At 53.7% G+C, this 17,341-nt stretch overlaps 2 protein-coding genes across 2 annotated transcripts in view; one reads left to right on the top strand and one right to left on the bottom strand.

Annotated features, from left to right (window-relative positions):
- The window catches only part of LOC137352793 (mucin-22-like), a 191,329-nt gene extending 185,821 nt beyond the window's left edge, over positions 1-5,508 (top strand). The window contains exons 7-8 of the mRNA XM_068018621.1: positions 175-329; positions 3,302-5,508. Of these exons, the coding sequence (XP_067874722.1) occupies positions 175-305 (131 nt within the window). The 3' untranslated portion in view covers positions 306-329; positions 3,302-5,508. The remainder of the gene's footprint in view (positions 1-174; positions 330-3,301) is intronic.
- Positions 5,509-12,409: 6,901 nt separating this feature from the next.
- Positions 12,410-17,341, bottom strand: part of ncam3 (neural cell adhesion molecule 3) — a 41,256-nt gene continuing 36,324 nt past the window's right edge. The window contains exons 11-14 of the mRNA XM_068018619.1: positions 16,862-17,039; positions 16,156-16,369; positions 15,222-15,335; positions 12,410-13,148 (exon numbers count right to left, since the gene is read on the bottom strand). Of these exons, the coding sequence (XP_067874720.1) occupies positions 13,115-13,148; positions 15,222-15,335; positions 16,156-16,369; positions 16,862-17,039 (540 nt within the window). The 3' untranslated portion in view covers positions 12,410-13,114. The remainder of the gene's footprint in view (positions 13,149-15,221; positions 15,336-16,155; positions 16,370-16,861; positions 17,040-17,341) is intronic.

Genomic DNA, 17,341 nt, shown 5'->3' with positions numbered 1-17,341 from the left:
GCTCCACCATTGGCGGCCGTGCCTTCAGCTGCCTGGGGGCCCTAAGCTCCGGAATTTCTTTCCTAAACCTCTCCGCCTCTCTCTCTCTCTCTCCTCCTTTAAGACGCTCCAGTGATCTGTCCGTGTTTGACAATCTCCCTCTGCATTAAAGTCTTCTTTATTCCTCTCTGTTAGATGCGGATGAAGGGAAGACTGGATTAAGCAGTACAACATGGACGCTAATTATTTTGTCCATATGTCTTGTCCTACTGGCATTGGTGATTTGTTTCCTGGAGTGCTATAGGAGGCATCGCAATCGAAGCTAACATTAGTATTGACATCAACACCATGTGAGTATCATTAGTAGCAACATACAGAGTAAAGCTCCCTCTACACTGACCCCATCAAACACTCCCAGGACAGGTACAGTACGGGGGTTAGATACAGAGTAAAGCTCCCTCTACACTGTCCCCCATCAAACACTCCCCAGGACAGGTACAGTACGGGGGTTAGATACAGAGTAAAGCTCCCTCTACGCTGTCCCCCATCAAACACTCCCCAGGACAGGTACAGCACGGGGGTTAGATACAGAGTAAAGCTCCCTCTACACTGTCCCCCATCAAACACTCCCCAGGACAGGTACAGTACGGGGGTTAGATACAGAGTAAAGCTCCCTCTACACTGTCCCCATCAAACACTCCCAGGACAGGTACAGTACGGGGGTTAGATACAGAGTAAAGCTCCCTCTACACTGTCCCCCATCAAACACTCCCAGGACAGGTACAGCACGGGGGTTAGATACAGAGTAAAGCTCCCTCTACACTGTCCCCCATCAAACACTCCCCAGGACAGGTACAGTACGGGAGTTAGATACAGAGTAAAACTCCCTCTACACTGTCCCCCATCAAACACTCCCAGGACAGGTACAGTACGGGGGTTAGATACAGAGTAAAGCTCCCTCTACACTGTCCCCCATCAAACACTCCCAGGACAGGTACAGCATGGGGGTTAGATACAGAGTAAAGCTCCCTCTACACTGTCCCCCATCAAACACTCCCCAGGACAGGTACAGTACGGGGGTTAGATACAGAGTAAAGCTCCCTCTACACTGTCCCCATCAAACACTCCCAGGACAGGTACAGTACGGGGGTTCGATACAGAATAAAGCTCCCTCTACACTGTCCCCCATCAAACACTCCCAGGACAGGTACAGTACGGGGGTTAGATACAGAGTAAAGCTCCCTCTACACTGTCCCCCATCAAACACTCCCAGGGCAGGTACAGTACGGGGTTAGCTACAGAGTAAAGCTCCCTCTACACTGTCCCCGTCAAACACTCCCAGGACAAGTACAGTACGGGGGTTAGATACAGAGTAAAGCTCCCTCTACACTGTCCCCATCAAACACTCCCAGGACAGGTACAGCACGGGGGTTGGATACTCTGCGCGCTTTCGGACTTGGGCCGCATTTTGTGGCCCGGGTCCGACTTTTATACGCCGCCGCAGAGTGTCTAGTCAAAGTTAACGGGTCCTTGACGGCGCCCCTTCGATTTGGGAGAGGAGTGCGTCAGGGGTGCCCCATGTCCGGCCAATTGTATACCATCTGCGTGGAGCCCTTCCTGTGCCTGCTTCGCAGGAGGTTGACGGGATTGGCTCTGCGCGAGCCGGCCATGCGGGTCATCCTCTCGGCTTACGCCGACGACGTGCTCCTCGCAATCACAGATCCCGTTGACTTGCGGAGGATGCGCGACTGCCAGCAGACCTTTTCTGCCGCGTCCTCCGCGAGGATCAATTGGGAGAAATGTTTCGGACTCCTGGTTGGTCAGTGGCGGGTGGACTCCCTGCCGGAGGAGATGACACCTTTTGCGTGGAGCACCACGCACCTCCTCTATCTGGGAGTCCACCTTAGCCCCGCTGAGGAAGCCTGGCCGGCAAACTGGCAGGAGTTGGAGGCGAAAGTCACCGCTTGGCTGGGACGCTGCACAGGACTGCTCCGAGTTTATTCCGAGTCTGGAACATGGTCGCCTCCAGTCAGGGCGCTCCCCCGCCGGCGGAGGAGAGCGCCTCGGCTGTCCAGGCGGCCGACTCCGGGGACGGTCCGGCGGGCGTAGGAGTAGCCGAAACCCCCGGGACGCCCCTCACTGCGGGTGGCGAGGGGGCTCGGGAGTGCGGAGCGATCCCGGCCGAGCTGACCCACGCTCGGCCGGAACTGCTCATCGGACCCAGGCCCCGAAACCCTCCTCGGGAGCCGGTCCCGCACAACCCGAGCCGCCTCTCGGAAATGCCCTCCGTGTCATTCCAATCGGCTCGGAGGGGTTTCCTGTACGGGCTGCTCCTGCACACTCTCCACTTCCTCCCCCTCGTCAGCCGGCCGGACACGCCCTGGCGGTCCGCGTCGCCATCTGGCGGCGAGGGGAAACCCCGATGAAGGTCTCTCTACGCGGGAGTCTTCCCCCTTTACATCGGGGACCTGGGATGGAGGGTGCTGCACAGAGCAGTCCCGTGCAATAGACTTTTAAGTAGGTTCACGGACTCCCAGGCCACCTGTACTTTCTGCAGCCTGTTCGAGTCCGTGTTCCATGTTTATATGGAGTGTGCGAGGTTGCAGCCCCTCTTTGAGTATCTGAAGGGGCTGCTCCTCAAATTTTGGCTGCACTTCAGTCCCACGCTCCTGATCTTTGGGCACCCGGTGCGGAGGGGCTTGGGCCGGGAGGAGGATCTCCTCGTCGGTCTGCTCCTGGGCCTGGCCAAGGTGGCAATTCACAGGTCCAGGTTGCGGGCCGTCGGTGGGTCCGTCCTCCCCGATTGCCTGCCCCTCTTCCGCGGTTACGTTCGCGCCCGGGTGTCCCTGGAAAAGGAGCATGCGGTTTCCGCCGGTACGCTTGAGGCCTTCCGCGACCGGTGGGCACCGCAGGGACTGGAGTGCATCGTCGACGCCGAGAATGGCATTTTAATTTGAGTTTTTTTGTTTATTTATCTGGTTTTAATAAAGTTATTTTAAAAATATAAGTGTGTATATAAAGGGGGCCTGAGGAATAAAGGCCCCCTCGACAAAAAAAAAAGAAACAACGGGGGGGGGGGTTAGATAAAAAAAAACAAAAAAAAACGGGGGTTAGATACAGAGTAAAGCTCCCTCTACACTGTCCCCCATAAAAAAAAACGGGGGTTAGATACAGAGTAAAGCTCCCTCTACACTGTCCCCCATAAAAAAAAACGGGGGTTAGATACAGAGTAAAGCTCCCTCTACACTGTCCCCATCAAATCTGAATGTATCAAGTTTGCCTGTTGATAAAGCTGACGTTTTGTCTTTTTATTTTCAAACAGAATATTCTGTCTCAACGCAGCCCTGGATCATCAAACGACCGTTGATTTTCCTCACTGAAGAATGCGGGACCCTCCAGATGAAACTGTGAAATGTGCAATTAATCTTCCTTTCCCCTTTGAATTTTTTTTGTTCCCAATATTATGAGAGCAGGATTGATGAGTGTTTCTCCCATGTGTTTATCTTTGAATGTACAGCAGGCCCTTCGGGAACGCTCACTGGAATAAACAAGTTCCCCTCAACTGCCTCTTAAATGGCAGACCCCCTTCTTCTTAAACTGTGTCGCCTGGTTGTAGGCTCTCCCACAAGGGGAAACATCCTCTCAGCATCCACCCTGCCAAGTCCCCTCTCCATGTTATATATTTCAATAAAATCACCCCTCATTCTTCCACAGACCCAACCCGCTCAACCATTCCTCGTTAGATAACCCCTTCATCCCAGGAATCAGTCCAGTGAACCTCCTCCCAACTCATTCCAGTGCAATTGTATCCTTCCCTTCACTCTGTGAGTCTTTGTGAATCTTCGGAATTCTGCGGATTTTCAGTCTTTGAGTACATTGAAGACTGAGATCGATAGTTTTTTGGGTATCGAGGGATAGGGTGGGAGAGTGTGACTCGAGGAGAAGGACGCTGTCTGCGGCCGTTGATGCTGTTGACCACACCATCCTCCTCCAACACCTCTCCACTGTCGTCCAGCTGGGTGGGTCTGCTCTTACCTGGCTCCATCCATATCTATCTAATCGTACCCGGAGAATCATCTGCAATGGCTTCTCACCCTGCTCCCGCCCCGTTACCTCTGGCGTCCCCCCCTCAAGGATCTCTCCTTGCCCCCCGCCCTCCTATTTCTCATCTTCATGCTGCCCCTCGCCGACATCATCCGGAAGCACACCGTTAGTTTTCACCAGTACACTGACGACACCCGTCTCCACCTCACCACCACCTCGCTCCCCTCCTCCACCACCTCTCTCCCCTCCTCCACCACCTCTCTCCCCTCCTCCACCACCTCTCTCCCCTCCTCCACCACCTCTCTCCCCTCCTCCACCACCTCTCTCCCCTCCTCCACCACTTCTCTCCCCTCCTCCACTACCTCTCTCCCCTCCTCCACTGTCTCGAAATGATCCGGCTGTTTATCCGACATCCAGAACTGGATGAGCAGAAATTTCCTCCGATTAAATATTGGGGAGACCGAAGCCGTTGTTTTCAGTCCCCGCTCCGACCTCCGTTCCCTAGTTACCGACACCGTCCCTCTCCCTGGCAACAGTCTGAGATTAAACCAGTCTGTTCACAGCCCTGGTGTCACATATTTCCTCCTCCGTGACGTGGCCCGACTTCGCCCCTGTCTCAGCTCATCGACTGCTGAAGCCCTCGTCCGTCCCTCTGTTACCTCCAGACTTGACCATTCCAACGCACTCCTGGCCCATCCCCCACATTCCCCCCTCCGGAAACTTCAGCTCATCCAAAACTCTGCTATCCATGTCTAAACTCGCACCGGAGTCCCGTTCACCACCTCCAGCCCCTACAACCCTCCGTATCTCTGTAACCTCCTCCAGCCCCGAACAACCTCCCTATCTCTGTAACCTCCTCCAGCCCCTACAACACACCCCTATCTCTGTAACCTTCTCCAGCCCCTACAACCCTCCCTATCTCTGTAACCACCTCCAGTCCCTACAACCCTCCCTACCTCTGTAACCTTCTCCAGCCGCTACAACCCTCCCCTATCTCTGTTAACTTCTCCAGCCCCTACAACCCTCCCCTATCTCTGTAACCTTCTCCAGCCCCTGCAACCCTCCCTATCTCTGTAACCTCCTCCAGCCCCTACAACCCTCCCTATCTCCATAACCTCCTCCAGCCCCGACAACCCTCCCTATCTCTCTAACCTCCTCCAGCCCCTACAACCCTCCGAGATCTCTGCGCTCCCTCCAATTCCGTCCTCTCTCCCATCCCCCGATTCCCATCGCTCCACCATTGGCGGCCGTGCCTTCAGCTGCCTGGGGCCCTAAGCTCTGGAATTCCCTCCCTAAACCTCTCCGCCTCTCTCTCTCTCTCCTCCTTTAAGACGCTCCTTAAAAACCGACCTCTTTGACCGAGCTTTTGGTCGCCGGTCCCGAATATCTCCTCATGTAGCTTCAGGGTCAGAATGTTGTCTGATTTACCCTCCTGTGAAGGACCTTGGACTGTTTAACTACATTAAAGTTGCTATATAAATGCAAGTTTTTGTTGCTGTTAGTCACAGTCCTGAAAATGGGCCAGAAAATGTTTGGATTTTTACAAACAGGAATCACCTGTGAGTGAACTGACAGTTTTTCACTTTAAATCATGAAATGACCAAAACAGCACTTAACCTTTACTTTGTTTCATTGCTGGGCAATCGTCTGTTCCTGAGCACATTAAACATTTTTAACATTTATCAGAAAGAGACGTTCTAACTTCTCCAGAGTAATTCCCCCCGCCCCCCCACTGAAGACGTCTCAAAGCCCCTCACAGACAATGAAGGACTTTATTTGAAGGACTTTATTTGAAGTGTGCTCACTGTTGTAACGTAGGAAACGCAGCAGCCAATTTGTGCACAGCAAGATCCCACAAAGAGCAATGTGATAATGACCCAGATCATGTTTTTTTTTTAGCGATGTTGGTTGAGGGAGAAATATTGTCCCCAGGACACCGGGGAGAACTCCCCCCCCCACCCCCCCACCCCCCACGCTGCACTTCTTCCAGACAGTGGCCGTGGGATCTTTTACACCCAACTGAGAGGGCAGACGGGGGCCTCGGTTTAATGTCTCATCTGAAAGACGGCACCTCCAACAGTGCGGCACTCCCTCAGTACTGACCCTCCGACAGTGCGGCACTCCCTCAGTACTGAACCTCCAACAGTGCGGCACTCCCTCAGTACTGAACCTCCAACAGTGCGGCACTCCCTCAGTACTGAACCTCCGACAGCGCGGCACTCCCTCAGTACTGACCCTTAGACAGTGCAGCGCTCTCTCAGTACTGACCCTACGACAGTGCAGCACTCCCTCAGTACTGAACCTCCAACAGTGCGGCACTCCCTCAGTACTGAACCTCCGACAGCGCGGCATTCCCTCAGTATTGACCCTCCAACAGTGCGGCACTCTCTCAGAACTGACCCTCCGACAGTGCCGCACTCCCTCAGTGCTGACCCTCCGACAGTGCAGCACTCCCTCAGTACTGACCCTCCGACAGTGCAGTACTCCCTCAGTACTGACCCTCCGACAGTGCAGCACTCCCTCAGTACTGACCCTCCGACAGTGCCGCACTCCCTCAGCACTGACCCTCCGACAGTGCAGTACTCCCTCAGTACTGACCCTCCGACAGTGCAGCACTCCCTCAGTACCGACCCTCCGACAGTGCGGCACTCCCTGAGTACTGACCCTCCGACAGTGCAGCATTCCCTCAGTCCTGACCCTCCGACAGTGCAGCACTCCCTCAGTCCTGACCCTCCGCCAGTGCAGCACTCCCTCAGTCCTGACCCTCCGACAGTGCAGCACTCCCTCAGTACTGACCCTCCGACAGTGCAGCACTCCCTCAGTACTGACCCTCCGACAGTGCCGCACTCCCTCAGCACTGACCCTCCGACAGTGCAGTACTCCCTCAGTACTGACCCTCCGACAGTGCAGCACTCCCTCAGTACCGACCCTCCGACAGTGCGGCACTCCCTGAGTACTGACCCTCCGACAGTGCAGCATTTCCTCAGTCCTGACCCTCCGACAGTGCAGCACTCCCTCAGTCCTGACCCTCCGACAGTGCAGCACTCCCTCAGTCCTGACCCTCCGACAGTGCAGCACTCCCTCAGTACTGACCCTCCAACAGTGCGGCACTCCCTCAGTACTGAACCTCCGACAGCGCGGCATTCCCTCAGTATTGACCCTCCAACAGTGCGGCACTCTCTCAGAACTGACCCTCCGACAGTGCCGCACTCCCTCAGTGCTGACCCTCCGACAGTGCAGCACTCCCTCAGTGCTGACCCTCCGACAGTGCAGCACTCCCTCAGTACTGACCCTCCGACAGTGCAGCACTCCCTCAGTACTGACCCTCCGACAGTGCAGCACTCCCTCAGCACTGACCCTCCGACAGTGCAGTACTCCCTCAGTACTGACCCTCCGACAGTGCAGCACTCCCTCAGTACTGACCCTCCGACAGTGCGGCACTCCCTGAGTACTGACCCTCCGACAGTGCAGCATTCCCTCAGTCCTGACCCTCCGACAGTGCAGCACTCCCTCAGTCCTGACCCTCCGACAGTGCGGCACTCCCTCAGTCCTGACCCTCCGACAGTGCAGCACTCCCTCAGTACTGACACTCCGACAGTGCAGCACTCCCTCAGTACTGACCCTCCGACAGTGCCGCACTCCCTCAGCACTGACCCTCCGACAGTGCAGTACTCCCTCAGTACTGACCCTCCGACAGTGCAGCACTCCCTCAGTCCTGACCCTCCGACAGTGCAGCACTCCCTCAGTACTGACACTCCGACAGTGCAGCGCTCCCTCAGTACTGACACTCCGACAGTGCAGCACTCCCTCAGTACTGACACTCCGACAGTGCGGCACTCCCTCAGTACTGACCCTCCGACAATGCGGCACTCCCTGAGTACTGACCCTCCGACAGTGCAGCACTCCCTCAGTCCTGACCCTCCGACAGTGCGGCACTCCCTCAGTCCTGACCCTCCGACAGTGCGGCACTCCCTCAGTCCTGACCCTCCGACAGTGCAGCACTCCCTCAGTACTGACCCTCCGACAGTGCAGCACTCCCTCAGTACTGACCCTCCGACAGTGCGGCACTCTCTCAGTACTGACCCTCCGACAGTGCAGCAGTCCCTCTGTACTGACCCTCCGACAGTGCAGCACTCCCTCAGTACTTACCCTCCGACAGTGCAGCACTCTCTCAGTACTGACCCTCCGACAATGCAGCACTCTCTCAGTACTGACCCTCCGACAGTGCGGCACTCCCTCAGTACTGACCCTCCGACAGTGCAGCACTCCCTCAGTACTGACCCTCCGACAGTGCGGCACTCTCTCAGAACTGACCCTCCGACAGTGCAGCACTCCCTCAGTACTGTTGCTGCAGTGTTGGCCTGGATTAATGTGCTCGAGTCTCAAGATTGGTCTTTGAACCAACAACCTCCTGGCTCAGGAGAGAAAGAGCGGGAGAAAGAGTGCTTGCTAAACCCATGCTGCAGCAGCTGAATCAAGTCGAGACCTGTGGGATTGCGGGAGCTGCCTCCGTGTTGTTTACTCATTGTCATTGATTCTCGACTATTGTCCCAGCCTGTCACTAAGTTTCAGAGTGTTGAAAAACACAAAGACACTCTGCACAGCCCAGTATTAAACATCTCCAAAAGGAACAGTGACAGCACTTCCAAAATGGATCCATTTATTTATATACAGAGATAATTACAAACACAATACACTGCATGTTATTAACAAGGGTGAACATAGGCTTTCCTTCAAAGCATTCAAACCTCTTGCTTCCTATTCTCTTGTCCATCTCTGAGCCTGTATTTTATCTTCTGGCCATTTCATTGCAAAGGAGGAGGCCCGTTCAGCCCCTCTCTCACCCCCGTTACACAGGAACAAGAGGAGACCCATTCAGCCCCTTCTCGAGCCTGTTACACAGGAACAGGAGGAGGCCCATTCAGCCCTTCTCGAGCCTGTTACACAGGAACAGGAGGAGGCCCATTCAGCCCCTCTCGAGTCTGTTACACAGGAACAGGAGGAGGCTCATTCAGCCCCTCTCGAGCCTATTACACAGGAACAGGAGGAGGCCCATTCAGCCCCTCTCGAGCCTGTTACACAGGAACAGGAGGAGGCCCATTCAGCCCCCTCTCGAGCCTGTTGCACAGGAACAGGAGGAGGCCCATTCAGCCCCTCTCGAGCCTGTTACACAGGAACAGGAGGAGGCCCATTCAGCCCCTCTCGAGCCTGTTACACAGTAACAGGAGGAGGCCCATTCAGCCCCCTCTCGAGCCTGTTACACAGGAACAGGAGGAGGCCCACTCAGCCCCTCGATCCTGTTCCATTCAATGAGATCATGACTGATCTGTATCTTAACTCCATCTCCCCCCCTTGGTTCTGGAACCCTTAATCCCCGCACCCAGCAAAAATCCGTCAATCTCAGGTTTGAAATTTCCAATTGACCCCCGGCCTGGACAGCTTTTTGGGGGAAGAGAGAGTTCCAGATTCCCACTCCCCTTTGTGTGAGGAAGTGCTTCCTGACATCACTCCTGAACGGCCTGACTGCCTCCTTCGGCCAAAAGGAAGAGGACATTAGGCCCTGCCTGAAATCCAGCCTTCAGCTGACGAGCAACAGAATCCATTTATCTCACATTACAACCTCTCTATCTCACCCGATCACCATATCCTTCTATTCCTTTCTCCCTCATGTGTTTATCCAGCTTCCCCCTCAAATACATCGATACTATTCACCTCAACCACTCCCTGTGGGAGCGAGTTGCACATTCTCACCACTCTCTGGGGAAAGAGGTTTCTCCGGAATTCCCCATCGGATTTATTAGTGACTGTCTTATATTGATGGCCCCGAGTTCTGGTCTCCCCTCAGTCTTCTCTTTTCCACAGAAAAGAGCCCCCAGCCTGGGTCACACTGATTAATAGTTTGGAGAATCACCCGAGAGAGGGTGAGGGAGATCTGGGCTTGAGCCCGCAGGTATCAATCTCTCTCGTCCTGCTTGTCCAGTTCAGACAGGAGGGGAAATGCACTGGGGCCCCGATCGGCCCAATCAGGTCAAGTACTTATATTCAAAAAAATTATACTTCAAAAAAAGAATAGCATATACAAGTTTCACCAAAAGAAACTGAAAAAAAAATAAATATGTTTGCTGTTTAATAACTGCACATATCTAGAAACTCCAGTTTTTATTAACACAGAGGTATACCTCTGTGTCTCTGTCCTGCCAACACCATCAGATTCCTAAAGCCTTTTCGTAATTGTCCCTTCGAACCTCAGCTGGGATGAATCATCACATCCGAAAATCCATTCGCCGATTGTGAAAATTCACCCGCAAGGAAAGGAAAAAGTTACACGTACATTTGTCTAGCGCCTTTCTCCTCCTCAGGACGTCCCAAAGCGCCTCACAGACAATCAAATGCATTTTTTTTTTTTGGAGTGCGGTCACTGTTGCAATGTGGGAAATGCGGCAGCCAATTTGCGCAGAGCAAGATCCCACAAACAGCGATGTGATAACGACCCAGATCATCTGGGTTTTTTTTTTAGTGATGTTGGTTGAGGGATAAATATTGTCCCCAGGACACCGGGGAGAACTCCCCCCCCCCCCTTGCTCTTCTTCCAAATAGTGGCCGTGGGATCTTTTACACCCACCTGAGACGGCAGACGGGGGCCTCGGTTTAATGTCTCATCTGAAAGACGGCACCTCCGACAGTGCAGTACTCCCTCAGTACTGACCCTCCGACAGTGCAGCACTCCCTCAGTGCTGAACCTCCGACAGTGCGGCACTCCCTCAGTACTGACCCTCCGACAGTGCAGCGCTCCCTCAGTACTGACCCTCTGACAGTGCAGCACTCCCTCAGTACTGACCCTCCGACAGTGCAGCGCTCCCTCAGTACTGACCCTCTGACAGTGCGGCACTCCCTCAGTACTGACCCTCCGACAGTGCAGCGCTCCCTCAGTACTGACCCTCTGACAGTGCAGCACTCCCTCAGTGCTGAACCTCCGACAGTGCGGCACTCCCTCAGCACTGACCCTCTAACAGTGCAGCACTCCCTCAGTACTGACCCTCCGACAGTGCAGCACTCCCTCAGTACTGACCCTCCGACAGTGCGGCACTCCCTCAGTACTGACCCTCCGACAGTGCGGCACTCCCTCAGTACTGACCCTCCGACAGTGCAGCACTCCCTCAGTGCTGAACCTCCGACAGTGCGGCACTCCCTCAGTACTGACCCTCCGACAGTGCAGCGCTCCCTCAGTACTGACCCTCTGACAGTGCAGCACTCCCTCAGTACTGACCCTCCGACAGTGCAGCGCTCCCTCAGTACTGACCCTCTGACAGTGCGGCACTCCCTCAGTACTGACCCTCCGACAGTGCAGCGCTCCCTCAGTACTGACCCTCTGACAGTGCAGCACTCCCTCAGTGCTGAACCTCCGACAGTGCGGCACTCCCTCAGCACTGACCCTCTAACAGTGCAGCACTCCCTCAGTACTGACCCTCTGACAGTGCTGCACTCCCTCAGTACTGACCCTCTGACAGTGCACCACTCCCTCAGTACTGACCCTCCGAAAGTGCAGCACTCCCTCAGTATTGTCAGTGCCCCCACGAGCCTTGGACCCAAAAGTGAGACACTGACCCATCACTCCCCTGTTATTCGCTGACCTACACTGGCTACTGGTCCGGCAACATCTCAATTTAAAAATTCTCATCCTTCTTTTCAAATCCCTCCTTGGATTCCTCATCTCCCTCCCTATCTCTGTAACCTCCTCCAGCCCCGACAACCCTCCCTATCTCTGTAACCTCCTCCAGCCCCGACAACCCTCCCTATCTCTGTAACCTCCTCCAGCCCCGACAACCCTCCCTATCTCTGTAACCTCCTCCAGCCCCGACAACCCTCCCTATCTCTGTAACCTCCTCCAGTCCCTACAACCCTCCCTATCTCTGTAACCTCCTCCAGCTCCTACAACCCTCCCTATCTCTGTAACCTCCTCCAGCCCCGACAACCCTCCCTATCCCTGTAACCTCCTCCGGCCCCGACAACCCTCCCTATCTCTGTAACCTCCTCCAGCCCCGACAACCCTCACTATCTCTGTAACCTCCTCCGGCCCCGACATCCCTCCCTATCTCTGTAACCTCTTCCAGCCCCTACAACCCTCCCTATCTCTGTAACCTCCTCCAGCCCCTACAACCGTCCCTGTATCTGTAACCTCCTCCAGCCCCTACAACCCTCCCCTTCTCTGTATCCTCCTCCAGCCCCTACATCCCTCCCTATCTCTGTAATCCCCTCCAGCCCCTACATCCCTCCCTATCTCTGTCACCTCCTCCAGCCCCTACAACCCTCCCTATCTCTGTAACCTCCTCCAGCCCCTACAACCCTCCCTATCTCTGTAAGCTCTTCCAGCCCCTACAACCCTCCCTATCTCTGTAACCTCCTCCAGCCCCTACATCCCTCCCTATCTCTGTAACCTCCTCCAGCCTCTACAACCCTCCGAGATCTCTGCACTCCCTCCAATTCCGGCCTCTCGCCCATCCCCCGATTCCCATCGCTCCACCATTGGCGGCCGTGCCTTCAGCTGCCTGGGGGCCCTAAGCTCCGGAATTCCCTCCCTAAACCTCTCCGCCTCTCTCTCTCTCTCTCCTCCTTTAAGACGCTCCTTAAAAAACCGACCTCTTAAAATCTGACCGAGCTTTCCACCGGTCCCTAATATCAGATTTGGTGACATGGGCATGAAATGTCTGTCTGAGTTTGGCTCCTTTGAGGTACTTCGGGGGATCTCGGGCAGGGTAAATGCAAGGTTTTATTGCGATGCTCCCCTTTGCAAAGATATAGTTCGAGTCTTCAAAGGGCTTTTGGCGAACCCAAACAAATTGCCCAGACTGGTTACGCCAGCCGCAGAACCAGTTTCCGAAGGCTTTATGGCTACGTTAGTGCAGTGCTGAATGTGACATTATTTCCGAGGCGTGCTGCGCTCCACGGTTATCAAGCGGTTTGAAAACAGTTCCAAATAGTTGAAAGAAAAGCAAGAGAAAAGATCATTTCAATGAAGGTTCCCAGTTTGCTGGTTGAACGTTCCGATATCTTCTTGTCGGGTTTGAGGCCTTGTCGGGGGACAGAGCCTGCCTCAGGAGTAGCTTGAAGCTTTATCCTTCGTCGTCCTAGTTTTACAAAAGATAGAAACAAGAAGAATCACATTACAACTGAGTGAAAGCCAGTCTCTCAATGGTGGCTGGACCAGGCGGGTTTTCTGGGCCAGTGTTATATGCCCATTCACCATTGGGTTGTCCCTCGGCGACATCATCCGTAAACACACCGTTAGTTTTCACGTGAACGCTGACGACACCCGGCTCTGCCTCACCACCACCTCCCTCCCCTCCTCCACTGTCTCGAAATGATCCGACTGTTTATCCGACATCCAGAACTGGATGATCCCATGGTAAGAGCCCATTGGATCCAGGGCAATTTGGCAAATTGGATCCCAAATTGGCTTAGTGGCAGGAGGCAGAGGGTGATGGTCGAGGGTTGTTTTTGCGAGTGGAAGCCCGTGACCAGTGGGGTACCGCAGGGATCGGTGCTGGGGCCCTTGCTGTTTGTAGTGTACATTAATGATTTAGACATGAATATAAGAGGTATGATCAGTAAATTCGCAGATGACAGGAAAATTGGTGGTGTCGTAAATAGTGAGGAGGAAAGCCTTCGATTACAGGACGATATAGATGGGCTGGTAAGATGGGCAGAGCAGTGGCAAATGGAATTTAATCCTGAGAAGTGTGAGGTGATGCATTTTGGGAGGACTAACACGGTAAGGGAATATACAATGGATGGTAGGACCCTAGAAAGTACAGAGGGTCAGAGGGACCTTGGTGTACTTGTCCATAGATCACTGAAGGCAGCAGCACAGGTAGATAAGGTGGTTAGAAAGGCATATGGGATACTTGCCTTTATTAGCCAAGGTATAGAATATAAAAGCAGGGAGGTTATGATGGAGCTGTATAAAATGCTAGTTAGGCCACAGCTGGAGTACTGTGTACAGTTCTGGTCACCACACTGTAGGAAGGATGTGATTGCACTGGAGAGGGTGCAGAGGAGATTCACCAGGATGTTGCCTGGGCTGGAGCATTTCAGCTATGAAGAGAGACTGAAAAGGCTGGGGTTATTTTCCTCAGAGCAGAGAAGGCTGAGGGGGGACCTGATTGAGGTATACAAAATTATGAGGGGCTTTGATCGGTTAGATAGGAAGAAACTTTTTCCATTAGCGGAGGGGTCAATAACCAGGGGGCATAGGTTTAAGGTAAGGGGCAGGGGGTTTAGAGAGGATTGGAGGAAAAAAATTTTCACCCAGAGGGTGGTTGGAATCTGGAACTCACTGCCTGAAGGGGTGGTAGAGGCAGGAACCCTCATAACATTTAAGAAGTATTTAGATGAGCATTTGAAACGCCATAGCATACAAGGCTATGGGCCAAGTGCTGGAAAGTGGGATTAGAATAGATAGGTGCTTGATGGCCGGCATGGACACGATGGGCCGAAGGGCCTGTTTCTGTGCTGTATAACTCAATGACTCTAAATTTCCTCCAATTAAATATTGGGGAGACTGAAGCCATTGTTTTCAGTCCCTGCTCCGAACTACATTCTCTAGTTACCGACTCCATCCCTCTCCCTGGCAACAGTCTGAGATTAAACCAGTCTGTTTAACAGCCCTGGTGTCACATTTAACCCCGAGATGAGCTTCCGATCATATACTTGCACCATCACTAAGACCCGTCTGTTTCCACCTCTGTAACATCGCCCCCGTCTCAGCTCATCGGCTGCTGAAACCCTCATCCGTCCCTCTGTTGCCTCCAGACTTGACCATTCCAACGCACTCCTGGCTGCTCGCCCAGATTCTCCCCTCCGGAAACTTCACCTCATCCAAAACTCTGCTGCCGCACCCCCCGCCGTGTCCTAACTCACACCGAGTCCCGTTCACCCCTCACCCCCTGTCACTTGCTGATATGAGGGGCTCCAATGACCACTGGAGTGGTCACTGTGATTCCAGCCAGTCTCACATCCAGTGCACAAACCTCGAATAAACAGAAGACGAATGCAAATGATTTCAGAAGATAATAATATTGGAACGAGGGTGCTTGTCGGACAGCGAGAGCATTGTTCGAGGGCTGATTTTTTTTTGTTGCAGGGGTTTGAGGGAGTGCAATGAGAGAGATTGAGAGCGAATTGAGGAGATTGAAACTCACTCCGACTTGGTGAGTGGGAATTTGTCATTCGATGTCCCCGAACTCTTGGCTCTGATGTATTTCTGTATTCCCTCTCCGGTGTGCAGCTCCGACATGTTTGCTTTCGGCTCATTGCTTGAAAAGATAACAGGAAGAGGAGGAGCGTTAGACAGTTAAGCCTCAGCGTGAACACAGCACAGCTCTCTGTAACCATTTGCTGAATTTTCCTTCTCCACCCGTCTGCCTGAAACCTGCAGACAGACGTTGCAGTCATTATCAATTTTACAACACAATTGGAGTGGTGAGAAACGTCTTTCCCCCCGCCCCCACCCTCGGGTCGTCCCAAAGCCCCTCACAGACAATGAAGGGCTTATTTTCAGAAGTCTGGTAACTGTTGTAATGTAGGAAACAAGGCAGCCAATTGGTGCACGGCAAGATCCCACAAACAGCAATGTGATAACCCAGATTATTTTTTTTTAGTGATGTTGGTTGAGGGATAAATATTGTCCCCAGGACACCGGGGAGAACTCCCCCCCTTGCTCTTCTTCCAAATAGTGGCCGTGGGATCTTTTACACCCACCTGAGAGGACAGACGGGGGCCTCGGTTTAATGTCTCATCTGAAAGACAGCACCTCCGACAGTGCAGCACTCCCTCAGTACTGACCCTCCGACAGTGCAGCACTCCCTCAGTACTGACCCTCCGACAGTGCAGCACTCCCTCAGCACTGACCCTCCGACAGTGCGGCACTCCCTCAGTACTGACCCTCCGGCAGTGCGGCACTCCCTCAGCACTGACCCTCCGGCAGTGCGGCACTCCCTCAGCACTGACCCTCCGGCAGTGCGGCACCCCCTCAGCACTGACCCTCCGGCAGTGCGGCGCTCCCTCAGTACTGACCCTCCGACAGTGCGGCACTCCCTCAGTTCCCGATCTGTGACGGAGCCTGTTGCCACTCACCTCACCATAGTAACTCCCATTTCCTGGTCCAGTCTTTTGGTCAACAGCTCCTCCTTGCCCAGAAGATTAACCGCGATGCACATGAGGATTCCACAGCGGTTGGTATAGTAACAAGTGACGTCGACAGCAACCAGTAGCAGCAGGAAAATTACCATAATAATTCCTATTATGCCACCAGTACCGACCTTGGATTTCTCCTGAGTTGCGGCATTTGCTGGAAATCAGGAAGAACCAGTTAGGGGATCACCTGAACATTGGAACACAGGAAACTGATATCATGGGATTATGGGATAACAGGAACGTAGGAACAGGAGGAGGCCCATTCAGCCCCTCTCGAGCCTGTTACACAGGAATGGGAGGAGGCCCATTCGGCCCCTCTCGAGCCTGTTGCACAGGAGCAGGAGGAGGCCATTCGGCCCCTCTCGAGTCTGTTACACAGGAGCAGGAGGAGGCCATTCAGCCCCCTCTCGAGCCTGTTCCACAGGAACAGCCCATTCAGCCCCTCTCGAGCCTGTTACACAGGAACAGGAGGAGGCCCATTCGGCCCCTCGATCCTGGTCCACCATTCATTGAGATCATGACTGATCTGTATCTTAACTCCATCTCCCCGCCTTGGTTCTGTAACCCTTAATCCCCTCACCCAGAAAAAATCCATCAATCTCCGTGTCGGGATGGAGACCTAGGAGAATCTGTTGGATTCACTCACCCAAGCTTGGAGGAGGAGGTTGCTCTGGAGTACTGAAATTTATCAAAGTTGGCCGAGACAGGGCGATTATGTTCTCGGCTGTCACCTGCGCCTGGTATTTCGTGGCCCATTTCAGATTCTGCAGCAGATAGGCATCTGTTCCATTGACACTGTCAGTAATCCACTCCTTAGCTTCTTCCTGCAAGATCCAAAGGATTTGTAAACGATTAACATCGTCGTTCTTTAGCATCATTAACTTAGCTGAGTCTCCCAGGACAGGTACAACACGGGGGTTAGATACAGAGTACAGCTCCCTCTACACTGTCCCCATCAAACACTCCCAGGACAGGTACAGCACTGGGGTTAGATACAGAGTAAAGCTCCCTCTACACTGTCCCCCATCAAACACTCCCCAGGACAGGTACAGCACGGGGGTTAGATACAGAGTAAAGCTCCCTCTACACTGTCCCCCATCAAACACTCCCAGGGCAGGTACAGCAC

This window comes from Heterodontus francisci, chromosome 39, assembly GCF_036365525.1.
Source record: "Heterodontus francisci isolate sHetFra1 chromosome 39, sHetFra1.hap1, whole genome shotgun sequence".
In the NCBI taxonomy this organism is placed as follows: Eukaryota; Metazoa; Chordata; class Chondrichthyes; order Heterodontiformes; family Heterodontidae; genus Heterodontus; species Heterodontus francisci.
This window is presented reverse-complemented; position numbering and strand designations above follow the sequence as displayed.